The sequence below is a fragment of the Botryllus schlosseri genome, chromosome 13 (genome assembly GCF_051294905.1).
Source record: "Botryllus schlosseri isolate E-star chromosome 13, Bs_hap1, whole genome shotgun sequence".
Classification (NCBI taxonomy): Eukaryota; Metazoa; Chordata; class Ascidiacea; order Stolidobranchia; family Styelidae; genus Botryllus; species Botryllus schlosseri.
In genome coordinates, this window is record NC_137248.1 from 564,047 (window position 1) to 590,682 (window position 26,636).

The following is a 26,636-nucleotide window of genomic DNA, read 5'->3' on the forward strand; positions in this document are numbered from 1 at the left end:
TGCCAACAGATTCAGAATCTTTTTATTGAAGTTTATATCATTTCAAGACAACACGAGACTGCGATACAATGACAAGATAGGAAAGTGTCGAAACGACTTGGAGTAGTCTTTGATTTGACATCCAGTTGTGCCTGTACGTAATAGAATTGTTGTGTTGCAAGTATTCGCTTTTTGCAAGCATGGCACTGTCAAATTAGGGTTCGGTTCAGTTGATTGTTGCCAAATTTCCTTTCACCACAAAATTGAATGAAAAGAGAGCAAGGTGTCGAAACGAGTTGTACTCTTGAAATCAGACACCTGGGCCTGGACGACGTTAAAGAATATGCATATACACTGGGCGAAAAGTCATAGAAGATGACATAAAAGGACTGTAAATTTGTGGCACGAGGCCTATATGTCATATTTAGAAATTGCAAGCTGTCAAAGTGCGAAGAAATTGATTTACGCTGACGCTTGATATTATTACTGTTGTGTAGCCTGAAGCTTAACGCGCTGTGATTTATTTACAAACTCGCTGCATTGTTGCATACTGTAAGCCGAGAGATTAACGTTGGTAGGTTGTTGTAGCCTTGTTATTCGATTTCTGAATCTAAACCCTCGCGCACCAGACCGATCTGAAAGAACACGGTGATTTCAGCTGATTGGCAGAGTTTCAAATTGGCTTGATTGGTCAACAACGCGTTTGAAGCTACACGAGAAGCTCAGCATAGTTCATAGAACAGCCAGATGCGCCTTTTCTCGTGATTTACGAATAAAAAACACAATTGAATCATATCGCGATATTGATATAAACCCGAATGTTTTCGGCTAACATTCGTTAGGTGTAATCGTCAGCAACTAGTACAGAATTGGAAAGAACATTGTGTATCAACATTCAACAGCAGTAGCCTAACACAAAATATGAATCGGTCCGCGGTTAGACTTCGAAATGATGAGGTGAGGTGACAATGACTAAACTGAGACGCGTTGATGCGTTGTAATATTATGTACCGGCGCGCATATTCGTGCATAGTATTCATATACTCGTATAGGGGAATCGCTAATTGATAGTACAGATCAAAGATACATTTCCAGTGTTAAATCAAGACTAATCTGCCTCAGTAAACAAAGTATTGTTCCAAATTAGATTGAAATTAGAATTATAACTACACGTTTTTTTCTTCAAATCAGATCATAATTAACTGAACGAAAACTTGGACATTGAATCAACTTCCGTTACTATCAAATCACAGAGTTGATTCTCATAAGCATGAGAATAGCAAATGTCTGTAAACCGAGCTTGGCTCGTTTCGCAAGATACAGTTCTACTGCAACATTTACAGGAAAACCAGAAATTAGATTAGAATTAGATCATAGGCATTTCGATATCATGAGTCTAATTAGACGATTATAATTATCTAGTTGTCCCAAGTCTGCTGCAATAAAATACGTCAATTCTCTCACTATGACATACATACATTGAGCTTATTGCTTTTGCTAATATCATTTTACCGGATTTTGTATATCGTTTATAGTTACCGTACTACGTTTGTATGACTGTAAATTTGTTCATAAGAGTTCAACTCGCCATGGAAGCAAATTTGAGCCTGTTGTAACAGTACCTTTGCTGGAAATAATTGAGTAACCCTGCTATATAACAAGTGTCCTCTTTCTATTCAGGAAAGCGATTCAGAAGGCGGGCTATAATATGAACGAGCTCGACCTATCCCCGGCCATGTCACCGATGGCGACCAGGAAATTAGAAGCGAAATGCAAAGTCGATTGGACTGTGAGTAAATATGGCTTGGCGAGTCTCGTGAATTTCCGTGTCGATGATTTTCTTGTTTCAGGAAAGCGCGGTGGTTGGAGATCACGTTTGGGCTGCGAGTAGCCACGCCGGCGATCTGTGTTATGTAGGCGAAGCGTCTTGTAAGGTAGGCGATCTTTTTATAGGAAGACTCGACTACTACAAACTAGGGCTTGGTGTATAGTCGAATTGTGATATTCGAGTCGTGATGATTTCTTTTCTAGTGCTGAAATGATGCGAAGTGCAATGAAATAGGTATGGTCGCAAATAATACCAAATAATGTAGAGCAGGCATTCTTTTTCGTGATGGCAAATATAGGGAGCATATTTGAACTTACTCTCGAATACTCGACACCTGATACTCGATTCATAAACGAATCTGGTACTCGATGTTGCGAAGCCCTACTAACTATAGTTTAATCTATGTCCAGAAATCCGGACCTCGAAAAAGGTGCTCAGCCTGCCACATCGTCGTTCACGATTCGTGTCTCGATCAGCTCGATAAAGTATGTACAAGTATAGCTATTTTGCAGCTGTTTCTTTTCACGACCCTTAACCTTCCAGATCGAGTTCCAATGCAAAGTCAGCTTCAGAGAGTCAAACTCTAGGAACGTGCGAGAGGTGAGTGACTGACAGATGAAACTTCAATATATAATTGAATAATTCATTAGGGTTGTTCAAAAGTAACTTTTTCTCAGATTTTAGATTAGTTAAAATTGTTAGGTTGGCTACATAAACGTTGACCAGCAAATTTGACTCAATTATGACTATAGTAGCAGTGAACTCTCAGAGTTAGAAAATTTGGATTTTTCTATAAAAAAAAATTCTTCAAATTTTACTGTCTAAAAACGCGAATAACTTCTCTTCGACGTGCTGGAATTGAATCAAATTTGTGTTGCATAGTTTTTGTAGACAACAACTTCGTGGATTAGCCACTGAATTTTTTTTGATAAATTCGAATTTTTCAATCTCTAATAGCTTCAATTCGTTTTTCTAGCCAACCTAACAATTTTAGCTAACAGCCGCAAATTTTTTTTTTGTAACAATCCTAATATTCATGTTGAAGTAAACCCCAATATAAATGTAAAATCTCGTTTCAATATGAAATTATTATTCAATTGTATATCGAAGTTCAGTACCTCCAAGAAGCTTTGGGACAGATTCTTGAATTTGTTGTTGATCGCAGAATTCCGTGGTTCGACATCATTGGGTTCATCGGCGACGGCAAGAGGGAAAATGCAAACATTGCGGAAAGGTTTGTTGCGTCGTAATTTCAAGTTTTATTGTTGTTGTTATTGTTATTAATAGAGACTTTGATTGACTTGCTCCAGACTCGGACGAGTAGATAATTCTAGTTACCCAAATAGACCAGTTAGAGCAGTGCTTTTCAACCTTTTCGAGATCCATTCGCACATTTTTTATTTATTTATTTTATTTATGTGACCCGACGCAGAAAGGGCTGACCTCGAAATGAATGAGTCTCATAGGCCTGAACTCGCTTGCTACATATCACTACACTAGTTCATCCCAACGGTCTTCGACCATGCTTTCCAGAAAAACCAGTCGGACAAATCTTATCGTGAATTCTCATGATAAACCCATATTTTCTGCGTGTCTCGCTTATTGCCTACAGTACCCAACACAGTGACCTTGGATATGTAAAAATTATCGCAGGATTTTTTGCAATAAACTCAACAAATATTACATACATATTAACAGATAGGTCTGGCACCGTGTCGACCCAAAATTATACCCTTTGCGGTCCATACTTTAAATAACCCTTGAAGGGGTAAGAATTTGCGTTACAGTAACTTGCAAATGTGAGTTTGAATGATGGTATATACTATACTACCCTCGTGACTCGCGCTAATCGAAGAGTTATTACGAAAGTATGATGATTGTGTGGCGAAAGAAAGCAGAAAGTCAATTTGACGTGATTTTTTTCAGCCTGTCTCAGGCTCAGGCGCGCTGATTTACTGTATGTCTCCCACTACAACAGCTTCCAAATCAGACTTTTGGTTACGTAAAAGTTATAGTGCGAAAATGATAATTCACTACGGCTTGTGAGACCTACGATTAGTGGTGCGTCGTAAGTTAAACAAGTTTTTGCAATTGCGTTGCAACTACAAAAGTTACACTGTCCTTGAATTTCCTATTAGGTTTATTTGAAATATACCACGTCAGAAAAATTAACAAATATTATTCACGATTTTCATTCGCACCACTTTCGTCATTCGCACTGCAATTTTTTTCATTCGCACTAGTGCGAACCGTCACACAGGTTGAAAAGCACCGAGTTAGAGCACAATGCCAGTAACCAAACCTCTAAATTTCTTCCTCTTTCAGGGCTTCGAAAAGCGATTCGGTTTCCGCGATTCCAAGGTGGGTGCGAAAAAATATCTGCGTATTTTAAGCTTGGGACGCGAACTATCTATTTTTGCAGATCGTGGCCATCTCATGCTCTTGGTGCAAAGAAGCTTTCCACAACAAGGCGAGCTGCTTCACGATACACAAGTTGCGGGAATGCTGCACGCTGGGAACGCACGCTCGTATCATAGTTCCGCCTACTTGGATCGTGAAGGTGAGTCGTAGTAATCAGCGTTGGTGATACTTAATATAAATTAATTTACATTTTAATAATATATTCATTATGTAGATAGATTAAACTCCGAGGCTTTTTGAGCTTTAGTATTTGGTTGTAATAAGGTGGTCCGGGGCCTACGATAACTTATCGTAGTCGTATTTAACAAGTACAAGTATGGCGAAGGAACCAACGGGGCAGGGTAATCCGCCAGACGCTCCGGTTTTTCCCGTGAAACCCCCTGTTGGCTGCACCCCAAACTGAGAGAAGCATTTGAAGGAAAAAAGAAACCGAGAGTAACCATGGGTTCTATGTGTCCAACGACTCCTAGTAACCCTATTACACCGGGGGTGGCTATACTGCTGGGTGTAGAACTTTTTATACATTTAAATAATATACTCGTGACGTAAATATATTAATATCCGATTCTTGTGGAGCTGGATATTTGGTTGTTGTATTACGGTACTAATATTTGAAGAGGATTTTTGGCTACAGAAATTTAATGTTGCTTAGAATAATATATTAATTATGTAAATATATTAAAACCTCCTGGGGTATTTTGCTGTGTTAAAGTGCTAGTATTTGAAGAGACTATAGTATATTATCATAATGAATATAGTATTAAAATGTATTTTCGCTACTGACGATCGATGTTCGATGCGAGTTCGTAACTATGCTCTAATTTTCAGTGGAGTTCGAAAGCGCGCTCGACTCGGAACAGGTCGAGGAGGAAACGCGGAACTTCCGGCATTTTCAGAAAGAAATCTTCGAGGGATTTCCGAAACAAGCCTTTCTCGATTCGGCCCCTCCCAGAACATACTCCCTACCTCACACCCACTCTAATATTTATCAACCCCAGAAGCGGCGGAAATCAGGCGAGATATTATTATTCGTTAAAATGGCAGTTTTCAAGATTTTGTGAATTTCGAATTTCTTAGGGGGTGAAAATACTTCAGACCTTTCAGTGGCTTCTCAATCAGAGACAAGTTTTCAATCTTTCTGACGGGGGCCCAAAAGAAGCGTGAGTAGTCCAAACTTGGAGGACTAGATAATTGTAGCTGTCAAATAATAGACTAATTAGATCGAAATGCCGGTCATCTAATTCTAATTTAGTTTGTAAAATGTTTCTATGCTCTCATTTTAATTCTAATCTAATTTATGGTTTTCCTGAAAATGCTACAGGAGAACTGTGTCGTGTGAAACGAGACAAGCTCGGTCTACAGACGTTTGTCATTTTCATTCTTATGAGAAAAACTTTGCTTTAATATAATCTTGATTTTTGTTGGATTTCTCACTAATTTGGAATGTAATTCAAATTCCAAGTTTTTTGCGGGCTCAGTACCTATGATGCTAACCTATAGTTTGGAAGAAACTCTGGGGTTATCATTCTAATTTTAATCTAATTGTGAAAAAGACAATGTAGCTATCATTCTATCTTTAATCTAATTTATTTCTGATAAAAAGCTATCATTCAAATTTTAATCTAATTAGTAAAAAATTTGTGTAGCTATCATTCTCACTTATAATGTCATTAATTTCTGAAAAAAAACTAGCTATCATTATAATTTTCATCTAACATCGAAAAGCAGCATATATCCTAGCTATCCAACCCTGCGAGCACCTCCTTCGATATGGGTCACTTTTCACTCAGTATGTCTCTTTATTTAGTCTGGAGATGTTCCGCAAAGTCCCAAACCTCCGCATCCTTGCGTGTGGAGGTGACGGGACCGTGGGCTGGATTCTATCCACCCTGGACGAACTCAACCTCACCCACTGGCCCCCGGTAGCGATTCTGCCGCTTGGGACAGGCAACGATTTGTCGAGGACTCTGAATTGGGGTTCGGTAAGTTGGTAGTGTTGCTTTAATATCGTTATTTCTACTTCCACTTGAGTACGACCTTCCGGTCCCCCCATTCAGGGCTACTCGGACGAACCTATCTCTAAAATCCTGCAGCACGTAGAAGAAGGAAAAGTAGTTCAAGTCGATCGCTGGAAACTGGACGTGAAACCAAACACAGAAGCGAGCGCGGATGATGACGAGGTAGTCGTCCTATAACTACCAAATTGTCAAAACTAGCAATGGCCGAAAGAACATCACACAACAGAACAGCGGTCTCGCGACTCGCGACTAGTGACGATTCATATTTTCCAGTTCTACAACTAAATATTTAAATGCCTAACTAGAACTAGAACTACTCACTTCAAATCTCCCAACTAGAACTAGAAATACTCACTTTTCAAAATCAGCAACTAGAACTAGAACTAATCTAGAGAATTACTCGCTTTTAAAATCTCGCAACTAAGACTAGAACTACTCACTTTTCAAAATGGGCAAGAATCACAACTAGAACTAGTCACTTTTTTCAAATCCGCAACTAGAACTAGAACTGGAGCCCCAACTCCCACTTGTCAAACTCCCAACTAGACCTAGAATTACCCATTTTCAAGACTAGATTTAACCAGATGGTTAGTTTGTACAAGTGCGACCTCTTAATTTCAGCCCACCAGCGACAACGGCGTCGACAAACTCCCCCTTTCCGTCGTCAACAATTACTTCAGTTTCGGCGCTGACGCGGAAGTCGTTTTGGAGTTCCACGAATCTCGAGGTGAGGAGCACATTTCATTTCATCCCGCCCTTTTGATATACGAGCGTGTTTCTTCACAGAGGCCCACCCGTCAAAGTTCAACAGTCGAATAGGTAATAAAATCTTTTACGCGCGGACAGGAGTCACGGATTACTTGACTGCGAAACACAAGAACTTAGGGAAATGCATTCGAGTCATCGTGAGTATTCAGAGATAAACATACATAGCTAACCTACGGATAGATGCGAAATTAGTAACTGCAGGGTTAGCAAACCGTAGGTAATATATTATGACACTGAAACCCTGAAGAGTGGCACATTGGAGAGCTTCGGGTTTTATTGTATGTACGTAGCGAATACATTATTATTGAAATGCATAATTTTTTGCGTTCAGTGCGATGGACGCGACCTGAGCGCTAAAATCCAGTCGCTCAAGCCCGTGACTCTGATCTTCCTGAACATTCCTCGATATTCTGCCGGCACGATGCCGTGGGGCAACCCAGCAGCTTCTGGCTTCGAACCGCAGCGTCACGACGACAAACTCATCGAAGTAATCGCTCTGACTTCAAACCAACTGGTATGTGTTCGTTACTACTTCTACTTGGCAGTTTGTTAGACAAAAGTAGACTTGAAATAGGATACTTTCAAATTGGAAATCGGAATACTTGATTACCTGGAATACTTGCCTCTCGTACTTACTTGAAAATCAATACTTCCACTTTTACTTCTGACAGTATTCAGTTTGTAGACGGAACTAGTTCCAAACTATAAGCCAGTAACGAAGCGCTCCATCGAAAATCATTACTTCAACCTGTATTTGATTAAAAATATACGAAGTCAATTCTATGCTTCTAACCAAGCACCAACTCTAACCACTCTGACCCCCTCGTGATCTATTTCAGGGCCTGATCTACGTCGGAGGTCACGGCGAACGTTTGTGTCAATGCAGGGAAGCTGTCATCTCCACGTTGAGACCAATTCCTGTGCAGATTGACGGAGAGCCATGCAGGTGGGGGTAACAAACAGCAGACAAGTCGATTATCAGTTACAATATTTAATCGTTTGTAAAATATATATGTAAAGCCTTATTCTTTCAACATGGATACGTGATTCAATTGTATATTGAAGTTTTGTACCTCCAAGAGCGTCTTAAAGTTGATTTTCGACAGACTGAACCCGTCCGTGATCAAGATTTCGTTCCACAATCAGGCGAACATGATTTTCAAAACGAAACGCGGGGTCCCGCCAACGATGCCGGAGTAAGTCATTTTTCCAACATATTTTTTGACATTTCAGAGATCGGGCGATTACGATATCGATGCAGTCGATCCGTTATCGATTGCTATTATTATTATAAATCACGAATGCCCCATGCCCAGACATTTTACTATGCGATAGCATGTGACCATTGTCGTATCCAGGAGCAAAATTAGCCATGTCCCCCCCCCCCCCACAAAAAAATCAAATCGTAAATTAACACAAAGCACATTATGTGGGGGCAGATTTATTCAACTTTAAATTTTTCTTCGCATTTTCCGTGATTTAATGTCAACAGACTTGCCATGAAAATAAAGTCTCAAGAAATATGCATTAAAAATTCTGAGAGAACGGCATATTCCTATGGTATCGCTGGAGACCGTTGGGGTATAGTGTAGGGGTGTGTAATTGTGTATACTTTGGGTGCGGGACTAGTAGGCAGTCATTAAGCACCCAGCCAGGACACAGGAAGACAGATAAACTTTCGGCTCACCTTGACCTTGTCCAAAAAATTCGATATCTATATGTCCGAAAGCAGAATAGTCATGTCCTAGCAATCTGACCCCCGCGATACAAATGTCATTGCGATATATCAGAGTATATACTCAGAGTAAGATAATGCGAGGTGTGTTGATCAGTCTGTGGCGCCCCATGCCAACGTTTTAAGGCCTGACAAAGTGCGGTTAAGGTCCTCCTTCACACAAAACTTTATAGTTTACTCGTCAAATATTCGATCCCCCCTCGATTAATTTTTTGAATGTGGCTTTATAACCCGATAATAAGACTCGTACGGACTACTAATTTAGTTAGTTGGCGGTCAAATTACAACCGTTTTATCAGTAGTTCTAGTTCTAGTTGCGAATTTGGAAAAGTAAGTAGCTCTAGCTGTACTTACGCATTTGGAAAAGTGAGTAATTCTTATTATATTCCTAGTTCTACATTTTTAAAATCCAGTAGTTTGTAATAGTCTGCCGATGATGGACCCTACCCCCTAAATTAACTATAACTATGCAACCCATACGCATTTTAGTGCTCCATTGAACGAGCAGATGAAAGTTTGTATCAGCACACTGTCTCCTGACAATTACGAACGTTACAATGGCGAAAAGGACGCGCTTAGGAGTTCATGTAAGATTCTCCCCTGACTACTGTGCGACAACATTATTCATTCTGCTCCAAACGCAGCCAAACCTTCTCACACGATGCTTCTCTCGGTGGACGCGGATCTGGAAGCTGTGAGAATATCTCTCGAACGAATGGCCACTTCTAACTTCAATTATTCGAGCGATACGGATCGGAATTCGGTCGAATCCGAACGCTTCACATTCCTAGACCGTGCGTGGTTTGTTGATCGAGTGTTCCGACATTGTTGCAGACTTGTACAAACCAGGGCTGTGGAGTCGGTAAATTTAACCACCGACTCCGACTCCTGGGTCTTTAAACGTACCGACTCCGACTCCAGCATTATTACCAATTGACTTCGAAAATTATATGCCACATTGTCGGTTGAATGACTATCATACAACCAATAAACATATGCAAACATATGATTAACGGTGGTATGCTAAATTGTTTCATTGTGGAACAGCTCGAATTATTCACTATGCAATTTACATGAAAGAAAGATTTGCTAAATATCCTTCCTTTTTCAAGTTTTTATAACATGGACTCTCTAATATCCTGAAATGTATGAATCATTCTAACATGGCAGATATCCAATCCTGTATAATCAAAATGTAGATAAAAAATCCAAGTGTAGCTCTTGTGTATGAGTCAGCAACTAATAAAGAGATCGAACTTACTAATTTCGTCATTGCACGCTATCCTGATTACAAGCACACACACTCCTACTACTAATAGACATTGGTCATAATGGAATTTAGTTAAGTAGTCAAAGACCATAGCCTATGTCTAGTCTACATGTACTTAATTCAGTATTCAAGGATGGGGACTTGCAGTCTTTCCTAATCATTTGTTCGACCCAAACAGCTAAGCTACGCTACAAATATTTTTAATTTTGTCAAGTGGGAAGCATCGTTTGGTCATATTTACATCATTTTTACAATTTTACAAAACCAGCCGATGCATTAGCTCTGTCACAGTATCATGGTATAATTCCAAAAATTGCATCAATTTTGACTGCATCACGAAAACGCATATTGCGATTTTCTTCCGTCTGCAACTGAGTTGTAATTTGCAAGTAATGTCTCATTTTATCTATATCAGGGGTTGGCAACTTTTTCGGCCAAAGGGACACGTGAGATTTACGAACCATTGCGCGGGCAACTGGAATGTTGATAACCTTTTTTTCAGTCGTCCGATAGGAGCGAACCGAACTAGGTAACATTGCAAACAAGACTTATATTAATACGCTCTAAAATTGATAACAATATGTCATGCAACTGTGCAGTGCGCAATCATGCCCTGGTCGCGCGAAGCGCGAATTTTTTTTGCAAGATAATGACTGAATTATATCAATAAATATGTTGCTAACATACATTGGGGGTCGCATCTGTATACCACAGTGATTGGTGAAAATATTGAAAATATTGAAAATACTTTGAAAGCAAATGTTTTCATGATAGAGAAGTTGGAGTCGGAGTCGAAGTCAGGGCCATTCCCCGACTCCGACTCCAGTCAGTCGACTCCGACTCCAACTATTATAGTTTTTAAATAACTGGTTCGTGGTACAGAACTTGAATACAACAATACAACATCCATTATAGCAGTATATTATTATAGTTTTCACGACTCCGACTCCATCAAGCGAAAATTACCCAGACTCCGACTCCACAGCCCTGGTACAACCTGCCAAGCTATGATCGACTAACTGCTACTTTTTGACTATACTAGTTCTAGTTCTATTTGTGGAATTCGAAACGTCAGCAATTGTAGTTCTAGTTGTAGTTGCGGGTTTTGAAAAGTAGCTCCAGTTCTAGTTGTGCATTTTTGTAATGCAGTTAGTTCGTATAATTCTGTTTTGTTTTCTCATAGTGAGCGCCGGCGATCGGTTCTATCGCATCGACAGAACGCAGGAAAAGCTCCACTTTGTACGGGAAGTGACGTCGTCGGAGGGAGAGCTCTTTGTTTTGGACGCGCTCGCGGAATCACGAGCTCAGGACGTGGTAAGCTCGCGTTATATTTACTTTGGCTCCTTTGTAGCCTATATCATGAGTCGGTGTATAGGCCTCGAAAATATCAGGGACAGAAACATACTATACGTCCTGTACTTATTCTACATGAAAATAGCGACCAATGCATTAGTTGTGTTCAAAACACGAGAAACGGCTACAATAGTTTACTCAAACTCATAAAAAAGTATAGGCAACACGCACTACAGGCAAATCTCAAGTTATAATCTAGCTGCGCTACTCCTGTACACGGTCTTGAATGCAGGGCGCAATCCAAGCCCAGTCCAAAGCTAATCTCTGGTGGGCGATAACCACAGAGGTCAACAAATCGCTCGGAGAGAAATGAAAGTTCGTTGTCATTTTGCAGGCTGATGCGAATCGTTTCCCTCGTTCTCCGCTGGTCGACAAGCAATCCATGGTACGAAGAAGAATTCACAGCGATAACGACACTATAACTCTGTGAGTTTGACTCTAGACAGCTGATCGCGCGACATCCACAGAGGCCAGTGCTTCTGAAGCTCTAGGCCCGGTAAAACTTTAAAAGAAATGTTGCAACCTTGAGAAATCAAAATTAGCCGCAGAGTCAGGTGCGGCAAACGGATGCGATCCATTTAGCGCATTTATTCATGTGTGGTTATAGGTAAGCCAAGCCCGTGAAGTTATGATAAAACCAATAATTTGTATGAGGTATCCTTTTCAATAAATGTGACTTTGCTGTTTGGTATGACCTTTGTTATATCGCCAAGAGTCGCTGATTCCTGAATTTACCATATTAGTGTTTGGGAAAATTTCCAACAATTTCCCAACAATCTTGCAGCATTGCGACGTGTAGTTAGACCACGCACGCTCCAAACTTTTCTTCTCAATTCATGTTTTATTTCTTTCTAAATTGCGATTGTGACAAGAAGTATCGGATCTGCCATTGCTCATTTCCGAAAAGCATGTTTTCGTTTGTGCCGGGCGTGTGGTCGTGCAAGTTCGGTTCCTTTTGAAAGAGAATTGTGAAAAATCGTTCGAATTCGTGTCAATTGTCCGTCACGGTCCCAACTTCGTTTCCAGATCCGGACTCGGTCGCTCGTCTCCGGAAAAGCCCCGCTCGATGACGTCGTCGCAGGTTCGTTATTATGACGTCGCCGGTCACGGTCGACCGATCACGGCACGCGTTTTATCCCAGGTCGACGGAAGCGAGATTTCTGTGACGCAGCATCGCGACCAGCTCACTGTCGACGTCACAACGGTGGAAGACGCGGCGGACAACGAGAAGTGCAACAGTCTGCCCACGACCAAACGCGATCGGCCGCGACCGACTTCGCAGCCTGCCGACTTGCTCTGCCCGGAGGTTTGCCGCGAAACTTCTGACAACTCCCTTTTCTTACCTCTCTCTTCATGGGTCAGGAGTCGACGATCGCGGGAGATTCAAAACCGGCCGCCGACCAATCGCCTCCGTCTCCGTCGCTGTCACGCCACGGCCGCGCCACGATCTCTCTGCTGCCATCTCCCGCCCGCAGCCGTGAAGGGGCGGAGGAGCAAGAACTTCCGCTCGCGCTCTTCGTCAAGTCAGCTCAGGTCTGTAGCTGTGGAGACCCGTCACTCTAACGCGTGTGACGTCACAGGACGCAACGGTCTTCGTCGCTGCCGCACGTGGCCAGCGACAAGCAGCTCTCGGACGCCGCCAAGCGAGGAGACCTGAGCAAAGTGCGTGCGGCCATCCGCGACGGCGCCGATCCGCTGTCGCTAGATGGCGACGGAGCGTCCGCGCTGCACAACGCCGCCAGGTTCAACCATCCGCACGTCGTCGACTTTCTGTTACGTCACGGTGCGTCGTCGCTGCGTAGGCCTTAACCCGTAGTTGAGCCCGAAGTCTCGTTCAGGTCCGCCCGAATTGCTGAACCTTTGTGACGGCGACCGGCAACAAACGGCGCTCCACAAATCCGCATGGTTCGGTCACAAGAAGATCTGCGAGCTGCTGGTGAACGCGGGAGCGAATCTCGCCGACACGGATTACAAAGTGAGTCCGATGTTTGAGTCCAGCGGCCGAGATAACCGAGAGTTGTATGCGACAGGGCATGACGGCGCTGCAGCGGGCGGAACAAGCGGACGATTCGCGGTTGGTCGAATATCTGCGGCAGGAAACGTTCAAGAGGATGAAAGACGAAAAGGAAACCGACCTTTGACCTTTTGTTTTACCAGATACGCCTCGCACTGCTACGCGAAATCTTCATCAGAATCCTTTCTTCTCTCTGCGTCTCCTTTCCATGTCTTGGGGTAGCCGGCTTCATGCGAGGCAGCTCTGGGGGCCTCCAACGGGTTACTTTGGGTTTTTACAACTGCGGTCAGCATGGCGCCGAGCAGAATCCACACACGAGTCCAATTAGAGCAGTCCGCAAATCTGTGGTAACTCGATAAGCTTCCGGCCAAATGTAGAGCAGGCAGTTTCTACCAAAAGTCAAACGTAGATCGGCCCACGAGCGCTCTTTAGCACCGAAGGTTGCTTAAAGCACTGGTTCTCAGCCGCGGGTCGAGCTTGAAAAGTGCCCAAAATTATTTTGCGAATGAACCTTAATCATAGCGTATTTTTCTGAAGCTTTTTCCAACATTTATCAATTTCTTTTCGCGCTTTGCGTGATTTAGTGTCACTGAATATGTCTTGTGGTGAGTGTATGGGTCCCATAATTGCTTATTAGGTCGCTTTGTCTGCTGCCCGCTACGATAGCATCGGAAAAGGAATTCGGGAATCTACGTCGTTAAGGAATGTCTATTTCGAGACGAGTTTAAGCCCTCATGTCTGTATTTTTCCATACATCATCACCAATTGTAATATGCGTGCAATGGCGATATGCTGTGTCCCGCTTAGAGGACGTCAGATCATCGATGACGTTAGTATCGCATTTGTCAGGAAGCTGACTCTGTGGAGCATCATATAACTCCTGTTTTGACGCAAACAAGGAAACATTGACTTTCGAACAAACTATGATTTTTGGCAACATGGAATTTTCAACGACAATCATAAAACTGACCACAAAATAAAGACTCTCTCTCACAATTAATCGTATCAATAGCGTAAGGCTTTTCAACATTCCATGCATAACGGGCCAACCATATTTTAAAAACAGATGCAGCGGGTCGCGGGACATTATAACTAAATCCGGGCAAAATCGGATCCCTCGAGTGATCCGACTCTGCATCGACTATCAGGCTTAGAGTCCGTCAGTCCAATCACTCATTAGGGAATATTTGCAGACCAGCATAAAGTGGAACATTTATCCGACTCAAAAACTGTCTTCGAGCCGCGCGTGATTTCATGGCGGTATGATTTTTGCTGAGGTACGCCTGCCATCATATTTGTGTTGGAGTTACGTTGAGCTACGATGCGAAACCCCGGAATGACTTGCAAAAAACGAAATTTTTGACCCTTGAGTAAAGTTTTTCTGGTCTGGAATAATTTGTCTGGACGTATAGTACCTCAAGTAGTTACAACGTTATATGTGTAGCTGGAACAATGTTACTATAGTCTACCGTGGTGATGGAAAGAATAGGACTTGCATCGCCGGGAAGGTACCATACTGAGACACTAATCATGGTCGAGCGTGTCAGGGGCAATCGTAACACTCTGTTACTTTTGCCCCGTTACAATATGTTATCAATTCTGAATGTCTTTGTTCATATGTTGGTATTACCGTTCATCTACTGCAGAATAATCTTGCAACAGCCAGAAGTTCACCAGAACAGATACTGCCTTGCGATAGCAATTCTAACATGATCATCTGTCGAAACGGCCATACAATAGTGGTGATGTGAATCTGACGGTTCGGTTATTTTCGTGATTCAACAACCCTTTCTCATGTTGATCGACTTTTGGTGTGTCGAACTTCAATAGTCATGTCTTAATTCTCGTCCTCTGACTTTGATCATGGCCCACTTACATTTTGATATTTGATGTGAACAATTTATGTTAATTTTCTACAGCACAGATAAATGTCATTATAGCTTTGACGCCACACAATGTTGCGTCCTCGTTTTACTATCATCGGCCCATTCAACCAAGATATGTTAGCCAGGTCGGTTTCGCACCTTCGCAGGTGACCGAATGACCAACCAATTATGCCCGCTAGTCGGTCAAAAATGACCGTCAAATTGCCTGTAGCCAAATGGAAATTGTGACGTGATACAATTTCACTGAGGCGTGAGATTTGCTTGTGTCGACACCATATAGGACACTATGGTTCCATAACAGATAGGAGAGAGGGGGCACGAGCTCCGCAATATTCACATGTATTTAGCAACCCAACAAAACCCATTTTCCCTGAGCATTTTGATTTTCATCTCCACAATACCGTCCTTTTGTCATTTGATGCATTGCTTCTAGGCCTGAAGAAAAGTAGATTGTTAGTTCATCACAAACTAAGAAGTGAAGCCATTCTGGACGTGGACGCAACGAATATATGGTGAAACAATATTTCAACAGTGGTCACGCTCACTGTCAATTTACTTTACCATTGACCTGCCCGATCACGAACAATGGATATGGCCAGTGGCGACTCGTCCTATAGGGCATCTGGGGCATTGGCTCACCTAAAGCTCCGTGTTATGACGTACAGCAACCAATATAAAGCGTGCCTCATCTTCTTCATACCTTCCATATTCACAATCAAATCCAGTATCAAAGTCAATCCCAACACGAATAACTATCTGTTTACCACACTGAGCTATACCAGGACTTTTACCGTGTCACTCACATGACGTCATTTCATAGCTGAATGATTTCATATCCGTTTTTCAGCTTTTCGATTTATAATTTAAAATACTTGAAAACTATCATGTAATTTCAACTTTTTTTATTTTATTCATATTCCTAACCACATAACGAGTCACGGGCCACTTTTCAAATTTCGTAGAGGCCGCGGGCCGCATGAATTCGATATCGATGTAAAATAGGAAACCACGTTCTAAAAGTCTACTTCAGTACAACGGTGAGCTACCTAACATATGCAATGGCCATATTTGACCACAAAAGAAATAATATTTCATTAAGGAAATACAAACCGAGAGTTGTGTGCGGCAGGGCATGACGGCGCTGCAGCGGGCGGAACAAGCGGACGATTCGCGGTTGGTCGAATATCTGCGGCAGGAAACATTCAAGAGGATGAGAGACGAAAAGGAGACCGACCTTTGACCTTTTGTTTTACCAGATACGCCTCGCACTGCTACGCGAAATCTTCATCAGAATCCTTTCTTCTCTCTGCGTCTGCTTTCCATGTCTTGGGGGAGGAGGGCTTGAACGGCTTCATGCGAGGCAGCTCTGGGGACCTCCAGCAGGTTACTTTGGGTTTTTACAACTGCGGTCAGCATGGCGCCGAGCAGAATCCACACGAGTCCAATTAGAGCAGTCCGCAAATCTGTGGTCACTCGATAAGCTTCCGGCCAAATGTAGAGCAGGCAGTTTCTACCAAAAGTCAAACGTAGATCGGCCCACGAGCGCTCTTTAGCACCGAAGGTTGCTTAAAGCACTGGTTCTCAGCCGCCGGTCCGCGGGTCGAGCTTGAAAAGTGCCCAAAATTATTTTGCAATGAACCTTAATCGTAGCGTATTTTTCTGAAGCTTTTTCCAACATTTATCTATTTCTTTTCGCGCTTTGCGTGATTTAGTGTCACTGAATATGTCTTGTGGTGAGTGTATGGGTCCCATAATTGGTTATTAGGTCGCTTTGTCTGCTGCCCGCTGCGATAGCATCGGAAAAGGAATTCGGGAATCTAGTCTACGTCGTTAAGGAATGTCTATTTCGAGACGAGTTTGAACCCTCATGTCTGTATTTTTCCATACATCATCAACCTTGCACCAATTGTGTTATGCGTGCAATGGCGATATGCTGTGTTCCGTTTAGAGGACGTCAGATCATCGATGACGTTAGTATCGCATTTGTCAGGAAGCTGACTCTATGGAGCATCATATAACTCATGTTTTGACGCAAACAAGGAAACGTTGACTTTCGAACAAACTATGATTTTTGGCAACATGGAATTTTCAACGACAATCATAAAACTGACCACAAAATAAAGACTCTCTCTCACAATTAATCGTATCAATAGCGTAAGGCTTTTCAACATTCCATGCATAACGGGCCAACCATATTTTAAAAACAGATGCAGCGGGTCGCGGGACATTATAACTAAATCCGGGCAAAATCGGATCCCTCGAGTGATCCGACTCTGCATCGACTATCAGGCTTAGAGTCCGTCAGTCCAATCACTCATTAGGGAATATCTGCAGACTAGCATAAAGTGGAACATTTATCCGACTCAAAAACTGTCTTCGAGCCGCGCGTGATTTCATGGCGGTATGATTTTTGCTGAGGTACGCCTGCCATCATATTTGTGTTGGAGTTACGTTGAGCTACGATGCGAAACCCCGGAATGACTTGCAAAAAACGAAATTTTTGACCCTTGAGTAAAGTTTTTCTGGTCTGGAATAATTTGTCTGGACGTATAGTACCTCAAGTAGTTACAACGTTATATGTGTAGCTGGAACAATGTTACTATAGTCTACCGTGGTGATGGAAAGAATAGGACTTGCATCGCCGGGAAGGTACCATACTGAGACACTAATCATGGTCGAGCGTGTCAGGGGCAATCGTAACACTCTGTTACTTTTGCCCCGTTACAATATGTTATCAATTCTGAATGTCTTTGTTCATATGTTGGTATTACCGTTCATCTACTGCAGAATAATCTTGCAACAGCCAGAAGTTCACCAGAACAGATACTGCCTTGCGATAGCAATTCTAACATGATCATCTGTCGAAACGGCCATACAATAGTGGTGATGTGAATCTGACGGTTCGGTTATTTTCGTGATTCAACAACCCTTTCTCATGTTGATCGACTTTTGGTGTGTCGAACTTCAATAGTCATGTCTTAATTCTCGTCCTCTGACTTTGATCATGGCCCACTTACATTTTGATATTTGATGTGAACAATTTATGTTAATTTTCTACAGCACAGATAAATGTCATTATAGCTTTGACGCCACACAATGTTGCGTCCTCGTTTTACTATACTATCATCGGCCCATTCAACCAAGATATGTTAGCCAGGTCGGTTTCGCACCTTCGCAGGTGACCGAATGACCAACCAATTATGCCCGCTAGTCGGTCAAAAATGACCGTCAAATTGCCTGTAGCCAAATGGAAATTGTGACGTGATACAATTTCACTGAGGCGTGAGATTTGCTTGTGTCGACACCATATAGGACACTATGGTTCCATAACAGATAGGAGAGAGGGGGCACGAGCTCCGCAATATTCACATGTATTTAGCAACCCAACAAAACCCATTTTCCCTGAGCATTTTGATTTTCATCTCCACAATACCGTCCTTTTGTCATTTGATGCATTGCTTCTAGGCCTGAAGAAAAGTAGATTGTTAGTTCATCACAAACTAAGAAGTGAAGCCATTCTGGACGTGGACGCAACGAATATATGGTGAAACAATATTTCAACAGTGGTCACGCTCACTGTCAATTTACTTTACCATTGACCTGCCCGATCACGAACAATGGATATGGCCAGTGGCGACTCGTCCTATAGGGCATCTGGGGCATTGGCTCACCTAAAGCTCCGTGTTATGACGTACAGCAACCAATATAAAGCGTGCCTCATCTTCTTCATACCTTCCATATTCACAATCAAATCCAGTATCAAAGTCAATCCCAACACGAATAACTATCTGTTTACCACACTGAGCTATACCAGGACTTTTACCGTGTCACTCACATGACGTCATTTCATAGCTGAATGATTTCATATCCGTTTTTCAGCTTTTCGATTTATAATTTAAAATACTTGAAAACTATCATGTAATTTCAACTTTTTTTATTTTATTCATATTCCTAACCACATAACGTACGAAATAAGGCAAAGTCATTTTCAAGATGCAGTTGACCTTTAATATTATATTACGAAGATGAAAGTAAAATCATAAGACAGCAGGCGTAAAGATGGCAAATATATGCGATAGTTATAATAAATAGACGATAACTAATATAAATAATGAAGTTATTGATTCAATATCGAAGTACGAAAAAAATAGTGTAAGTATAACGAACCTTATTTAGATGGGGATCTGATGTCGGTGGAAATGAGAGTATCGGCAGAAACGAGGATTGTCGGTAGAAATGAGAAGTATCGGGAGATTTGTATCTTGGATAATATCGTACGTGTACGTGCACGCAGGAGGTTCGAAATATCGAAGAGTGGAATTTGTAGTGGTTTTAGGTGACATCGATATTTCATGTGTGACGTAATAAAGTGGTATATTAGTGTGCTACGTAATCATGGCTCCTTAAATCTAGAGGTCAAAGGGTCATTATTGATGGCAGCGATTGAGGATATTTGTTGGTGCATGTGCTGTGCTGTATGTTCGTAAAGAGGTGTGAATTTATAGCTATTTGAAGATGTGACTGACAACTTGAGTGGGATATGTACGATGGCGGAGAGTATATGAAGGTGTGTATGTTCTAATATCCAAAAATATGTATTAGTGGCAATTATACCGGTATAGGGATAATAGAAGAGGGGTATGGTATATAATATTAGGTTTAGGGTATATGGTGTTAGCTTGAGTGCAAAGTTGTAATGCTAGATACGGAGTAGATGTGGGGTATAGGAGTATATGTACAATAGATAATATTAACTGGGTGGCGTAATGGGGGAAAGGACGCGCTTAGGAGTTCATGTAAGATTTTCTCTTGACTACTGTGCGACAACATTATTCATTCCACTCCAAACGCAGCCAAACCTTCTCACGAATCACGAGACGCGGTAAGTTCGCGCATTATTCAATCAATCAATCAGGTTTATTAATATTTTCATCGTTTCAAAACATCACAAGACTGCGATACAATGAAAAGATAGGAAGGTGTCGAAACAACTTGGAGTAGCCTTTAAGATCAGACACCCACCTCAGCCTAGGCGAAGTAAATAAGAGGCATGCACACTGAATGAAAAGTAATGCAGAGAATATAAGAAACAAGCGACAAAATGGGGTGGCATGGCACTTTGACTCGTTATGAAAATTGCGAATTCCGTTCAGCTTCATCCTGATCCAATATTTTTAAATATCTATAGTCCATAACACGTTCCAAAGAATGATTGGACGTTCTTTAATATAACTCAGCTGTGAAACGATATGTATAATGGATACAATGAGCAAACGAGCGCCCCTCTTCTGGCTCAATTTGTCGTGGTTTGCTGGGTCAGACCAGAGACCTGATTAATAACACTAGTATCCATGACTTCCCTGCTTGCCGGCCGCTCAGAATTACTGGGAGGGTGGTGCAAGATTTAGGAATCATCACAAGGCTATATCTGCATCTTCCTTGTCGGCATATGCACATGCATGCGATGACGTAAAATTTGAATCGCCGATATGTTCTAGAAGTCACGCATCGATAATCATATTCCTAAACGTACAACATCTCACTTTTAGTTATTCTCTGAATTTAAAGGTCAACTGCGTCTTAAAAATGACTTTGCCTTATTTCGTACATTATGTGGTTAGGAATATGAATAAAATAAAAAAAGTTGAAATTACATGATAGTTTTCAAGTAATTTAAATTATAAATCGAAAAGCTGAAAAACGGATATGAAATCATTCGGCTATGAAATGACGTCATGTTAGTGACACGGTAAAAGTCCTGGTATAGCTCAGTGTGGTAAACAGATAGTTATCCGTGTTGGGATTGACTTTGATACTGGATTTGATTGTGAATATGGAAGGTATGAAGAAGATGAGGCACGGAGGTATTGATTAGCAGGCATTCAGATTCAGAGGAATGTCTGGAGAATAGCAAGACCCAGTTTGTGATTGTGGACAGGAATAAGCTGGTGAGCATTTTTCAACATTGTTCAATGTGTCAATCAGAGTCGGACGTGCAAGAGTCTGGTTTAGGTAGCACACTGAGAATCAAGCAAGACTGCACAAACTGCTCATACTCCAGATTTTGATTTACTGGTAGTGTAGATGCCGTTACATCCTTTAAAGATGAAAAAGCCTAGCTACTAGACTGTATCAAAAAGAAAACAAACTGCTCCATTCAGCATATATACATGATACATATAGGCCTAAATTTAAGTTACAATGAATAGCATCTTTGATTCTGTTGTTTACCATTATGACAATCCATTTTCAGATTCATTGGCATACGAAAGGATTTGCGATGTTCTTTACTCCACGCGAATGGAAAATGACATACGCCATCTATCGCCGAATGGAAACACTGCTGGAAGTTAATCATTCAATGCCCTCCTCAATCATTTCTGCCCGAAGTTATATCACTACAACCATATTTCAGTCAAAAAGCCAGGTAGGTACCTTGCAGTGTCTCGGCTATTCAAAACAACCTACCGTATATCAGATTTTGGCATAATTACTAGCCTCATCAATTATGCATTTTTTGTAGGATGCAGTTGGGAATCCTGCATTTCAATGAAAATTGCTCAAAAACTCGAAAAATGTCGAAAGAAGGAACACCGCGGTCAAATACCCGAAGTACAAAGATGGGAATGTGCGGCTCACATGATCCTTGAAAATTCAACATTTGGTAACTGCCGGTGATCTGCCTGCATCATAAGATTTCATCATATTGTTATGCCTGTTCTAGATTACTGCAATGACCTTGCCGAAGAAGCTCAACTCATCAGACCTGGACCAGAAACTGTTGAGTTAAGCGATTCCGCTGAGACCGTTCCACCTCCTCTGACTAGCAGCATAATAAAAATTAACAGAGAGGAAGCTATTGCCCGACATAAAACCCGATATGCTTCTCTGCCTGACCCAGTCATTATTTTGGTCGATTAGTTATATGCGTTTATTATTTACAATAAAACTGTTCATTCACAATGTGGCGTTACTGAACTGGGATCCTTTGTAAGAACTTGACGTAAATGTTGTTCGGACAGCAGTAGCAACGCATGAAGGCAGGATTTTGCCACAGAATCCCCATACCCAGCGAACAAAATTTCTGTAGGCAGTACCGTATGTCTCAGCTTCCTGGAAAGTGAAAATAAGTGTAATAGTGCGAGAAAAGTACTTGGCAACCAAAACAGAGCCCCGTCTCGCTCCTGCATCGAACTTGATGTTAATATATATCTCCAATACGTCAACGTCCAGTAACTCTCGGAACCTCCTTACAGCCCAAACTTTCCCTTATAGATGACATAAGCTGGCAACATCCACACTGACACCTGCTACTCATGATATCAAGACACATGACGGAAACGAGCAATTGCACTAGAGACCGTAGATACCACTGTAGTTAATGTAGTCTCGACTAGCGGCTTACGCTAAGAGATGGGCGGATTCCAGATTTTGGGAATCCGTATCCGTCCTGATCCGACAGTCAAATAGGATTTCGGAGTCCGACAGTTGAGCAACAAAATTAGGATCCGAAAAAATCCTGCTATTGCTTTAGTGCTATTTCACATTAAATATAGCCTGCAAAACAGATATGAACATTATAATCAACAAATTAGTATCAAGTAATGCCTTACAAGGGTTTATTTATATCACATTTCGAATCAATAATGTTAGGTACGGTATATATCTTGAATATAAATGCGAGTAGTAGGAACTAGGCAGGGGAAATGAGCTAAAAAGACTGTGAGAACAAAGTAAGCAATATTAGTTGCTTTACGGAGAGGGTAAACATAGTAACCCAGGCATGCCATGATGCCAACAACAAAATCAGATATTGTGCATTGTGACTTGTCCAAGACAACTAGGCCTATAGTACTACTGAAGAATGGAACTAACTTTTCACAGAACAGACATGTATCAAACAAAATGGATGAATCAATCAAAATGATCACTTGATGGAGCAGCAATGAATAGGAAATATATATAATATTATATAATCAGCATGATGATGTGCACAATCAATCATAGAGTACCGGTGGTACTTCAGTTCTAGTGTGTTTCAGAAATCATAAACATGACCAATTGACCATGCCAGCATATATTCATACATTACCACACCACACAATCATACCAAATGACATCAGAAATCAGAACCACCAGTTACCTCTGCATTCTGCAACAATACCGATACCTCGCTTTTGTGTCATCCTGACAACTGATATCAAGTACCCTAATGGCTGATGAACAGGAAGTTTAAGAATTCACAGCGATAACGATTCTACAGTTCCGTAAGTTTGTCTGTAGATAGCTTATCGCACGACGTGTGGACCGGTGGTTCTCAACCTCAAGGGTCGGTGAAACTTTAAAAGGAATGTTGCCGGTGAAATGAAAATGAAACGTAGATTTAGGCCAAGGGTGGGCACATTCTCTCTGTTCTGATGTCCTGTGGGCAAAGTAGCTAATCTGCAACTGACTAACTTTGTTGTCTTCTAAGGCCTTGATTTCACGGGGAGCGAGTGAGACGGCCGAGCCGTAGCGAGAACGAGCCTTGCGTTTTCACTGATGCCGTGACAGTGATCGCTAGCACTGGCGCCACCACGCGGTTCGAGACAATGGTGCAGAGTAGTCGAGAAAAGCGCGCGAGAAAGTTGTATTGCTACGAAGCTGCGACCTGAAGGAAGATGGAGGAAGAGCAATTAATTGTGGAAATTAGGGCATATGAGTGTCTGTACAACATGGGCATCAGTGCGTATAGGGACACAGTTCGCAAGGATAATGCATGGAGAAACATAGCCGATTCATTAAAAACTACTGGTGAGTGCTTCTTTTATCGCACTACGTTACCGCCGTATGCATACAAAGTTCTGCTTCTTTCAGTGGAAGATTGCAAGAAAAGATGGCGGGCAGTACGGGATAAATATCGGAGAGAGTTGGACAAAGAAAAGAAGAACAACCGGTCTGGATCGGGAAGAAACTGCTGCGCTGAGTGGGAGATGATGCCGCGGCTCGAGTTCCTCCGTCCGCATACGACGAATAGAAAGTGACTTTGCAAAAATGTCAATAATATCCATCGATATCATTTCATTTTTTTTTTGTCAGAACTACTTCGAATTTCAGCAGTAAGCGAAGTGCCGTAGTGCTGAATTCAAGGTACAGTCGGAGTAAGATTGCAGCATTCGTTTGTAATACAACTCTCGAAATAATTTTAGTGCAATATCCGACAATGAACATTCAGATGCGGGATGTTCAATTCTATCCGATGGCTTCCCAGGTTCGTAGTTTTCAAGCTCAATAAAAATCAATTAGACGCGTCATATTTACTACCCTATACCTAACCCAGAATATACAACACTGGATTTATCGGCACTGTGTCCTGATCAGAATGACGAGTTTCTGCTAGAGGGTACAGCTGAACCACCACTCGCTGCTCCTGAGCCGTCAACCAAGAAGCGCAAGACAACTGATGACCAAGATTTGACACAAATTTTGGGAGCAATAAACAGTCTAAGTGAGTCTTCCAACTTATGCGTGCTCTATTCATCAGTGGGTAGGCTACTTCTATCTTTTCAGTAGACTTTTCAGAGTACTCAAGTAGTGCTATTTGTCACATATTTTCATTACTTATATATCCAACCGGACTACTTCAACTTCTACTTGAATAGCAACATTAACTACTTTTACCACATCGGTAAGTGCTCATCAAATCAAATGTTTCATTTTCCAGATCGTCCGCAACAATGTGAGCAGAATAGTGCTGCGATGGTCTTTTTACGGGGCTTGGCCAGCCCTCTATCCTCTTTGAGCCCTCAAAGGCAGATGAAATTTAAAGTTCAAGTATGGAAGCTCATGGCAGAGCTAATGGAGGGGGATATTGAAGCGAACGACTAGACACGTCTGTCTCAATTAACTCTGAATAAATCTTGTGAAACTACGAAACCAGTGTATTCGTAAATGTCAGGAACATGCAAGGCAACAATAAATTATAGTAAAAAACAACTGTAAGACTGAGCAGCAACATAACACAAAACATGTGTGGCTCTCCTATATCAGAAGTCCCATCAAGTTCTGAAGACATGATCTGACTGCCAAGGCACAGATCCTTCACTACCCACGAAGTAATCAGCATAGGCAGCGCGAACTCTTGCAGCTTCAGAACTGTATGGTCTCCCCACTATCCGGAGCCTAGTTAAGTCTGTAGCGAGGTTTGCTGATTCTTCATTGTCTGTAGGTTCAGGCAAACCAATTTTCTCATCGCATAAAAAATTATGAAGGACTGTGCTTGCTTTGACGATAGTGTCGACATGTTCAGGTGCTGCATCAATGCGTCCATACAGTACTTTAAATCGAGCAACCAATATGCCAAACGCCATTTCAACGACTCGACGCGCATGAGAAAGTCTGTAATTGAAAATCCTTTTCTTATCATCCAGATTAGAGCTGGAATAAGGATGGAGTAGATTCCGCTTTAAAGGGAACGCCTCGTCCCCAATAAACACTGGTGGAACAGATTCAGTCTGACCAGCTAGAACTTTATCTGAAGGCAAGTCCAACTCTTCATTAAAAAGCATTTTGCCAAATGTAGATGATTGTAAGATCCGAGAATCAGGACACTTTCCGAACCCACCAACATCTACCACAACAAATTTACAGTTCGCATCGGCTACGCCAAGAAGTACGACACTGTAAGTTTTTTTGTAATTGAAATACATGGAGCCTGAATTTTTTGGTGCACGGATTTGGATGTGTTTTCCATCTACTGCTCCTAGGCAGCTGGGAAATTGACATTTTCTTTCAAATTCCTTGGCAATCTTTGCCCATGATTCTTTTGTTGGCGATGGCATCACAATTGGCTGCAGAGCATCCCAAATGGCTTTGCAGGTTTCAGGAACAATTTTCGACAAAACTGTCTTGCTCATTCTATACCTTGTTGCAAGATTTGTATAGGATCCTCCGTGAGCCAGAAAGCTGTAAAATATAATTCAAATTTGAGGACTTGACATTTTCAAAGCACGGCAAAAAATCGCGTTCACACGGCCATGATATGCAACAAGTAATGGAAAGGGATGAGCAAAATCGAATCACAGCCAATACAAATCAGTCTCATACAGGTCGGTTCCCAGTAAGAACTGTCATTGGAAGTTAGCAATGAAAAGCGCAACAACAACAATGAGGTCATCCCGTTGATTCGATTCATACATGATGAAAAATCATTCAATTTAGGACAGTAGCCTACTAACGAACCTCAGTATCTCAGTATCTGCAAGCTTACAAGAAACCACTCTGTCATAATAACAAAAATCATGGCCTCTTGTCAAGTTACTCTGGTTCAAAATTAGTGATTCGTTTTACCCACCCTCACGACAATTTAAAGAGAATCTTCCATCC

The 26,636-nt window shown here is 41.7% G+C and overlaps 4 protein-coding genes and 1 long non-coding RNA gene across 15 annotated transcripts in view; all 5 read left to right on the top strand.

The window, feature by feature from the left end:
* The window catches only part of LOC145453421 (diacylglycerol kinase zeta-like), a 29,610-nt gene extending 13,035 nt beyond the window's left edge, over positions 1–16,575 (top strand). For 4 of the 8 annotated variants that reach the window (XM_080331398.1, XM_080331396.1, XM_080331395.1 and 1 more), the window contains 26 exons: positions 1,660–1,768; positions 1,830–1,913; positions 2,218–2,292; positions 2,351–2,407; positions 2,973–3,041; positions 4,133–4,168; positions 4,230–4,367; positions 5,057–5,242; positions 5,306–5,388; positions 6,036–6,210; positions 6,286–6,408; positions 6,868–6,973; positions 7,033–7,151; positions 7,346–7,528; positions 7,854–7,960; positions 8,121–8,210; positions 9,239–9,336; positions 9,394–9,543; positions 11,203–11,333; positions 11,707–11,798; positions 12,399–12,453; positions 12,514–12,678; positions 12,735–12,895; positions 12,953–13,155; positions 13,211–13,347; positions 13,403–13,576. In XM_080331398.1, the coding sequence (XP_080187524.1) occupies positions 1,660–1,768; positions 1,830–1,913; positions 2,218–2,292; positions 2,351–2,407; positions 2,973–3,041; positions 4,133–4,168; positions 4,230–4,367; positions 5,057–5,242; positions 5,306–5,388; positions 6,036–6,210; positions 6,286–6,408; positions 6,868–6,973; positions 7,033–7,151; positions 7,346–7,528; positions 7,854–7,960; positions 8,121–8,210; positions 9,239–9,336; positions 9,394–9,543; positions 11,203–11,333; positions 11,707–11,798; positions 12,399–12,453; positions 12,514–12,678; positions 12,735–12,895; positions 12,953–13,155; positions 13,211–13,347; positions 13,403–13,513 (3,043 nt within the window). In that variant the 3' untranslated portion in view covers positions 13,514–13,576. The other 4 variants (XR_013919758.1, XM_080331401.1, XM_080331399.1 and 1 more) reach the window with 4 other exon arrangements.
* Positions 4,481–26,636, top strand: part of LOC145453438 (histone H2A.V) — a 215,225-nt gene continuing 193,069 nt past the window's right edge. The window contains exon 1 of the mRNA XM_080331425.1: positions 4,481–4,492. The gene's annotated coding sequence lies outside the window, so the exon portion shown is untranslated. The remainder of the gene's footprint in view (positions 4,493–26,636) is intronic.
* LOC145453428 (cleavage and polyadenylation specificity factor subunit 5-like) overlaps positions 4,819–26,636 on the top strand; it is a 181,578-nt gene continuing 159,760 nt past the window's right edge. For 2 of the 3 annotated variants that reach the window (XM_080331415.1, XM_080331411.1), the window contains exon 1: positions 4,819–4,829. The gene's annotated coding sequence lies outside the window, so the exon portion shown is untranslated. The remainder of the gene's footprint in view (positions 4,830–26,636) is intronic. The other variant, XM_080331413.1, reaches the window with a different exon arrangement.
* LOC145453153 (uncharacterized) lies at positions 20,919–22,235 on the top strand. Its single transcript, XR_013919624.1, has 3 exons — positions 20,919–21,220; positions 21,526–21,936; positions 21,997–22,235. It is a non-coding gene; the product is annotated as an uncharacterized LOC145453153 (long non-coding RNA).
* Positions 23,740–25,139, top strand: LOC145454543 (uncharacterized). 2 transcript variants are annotated; one of them, XM_080332521.1, is made up of 6 exons: positions 23,740–24,065; positions 24,129–24,291; positions 24,351–24,401; positions 24,461–24,522; positions 24,592–24,759; positions 24,976–25,139. In XM_080332521.1, exons 1-6 carry the CDS (start codon positions 23,933–23,935, stop codon positions 25,137–25,139), a joined length of 741 nt encoding a protein of 246 aa, XP_080188647.1. In that variant the 5' UTR covers positions 23,740–23,932. The 2 variants fall into 2 exon arrangements, with proteins under 2 accessions (XP_080188647.1, XP_080188646.1); XM_080332520.1 differs by having other exon boundaries at positions 23,740–24,291.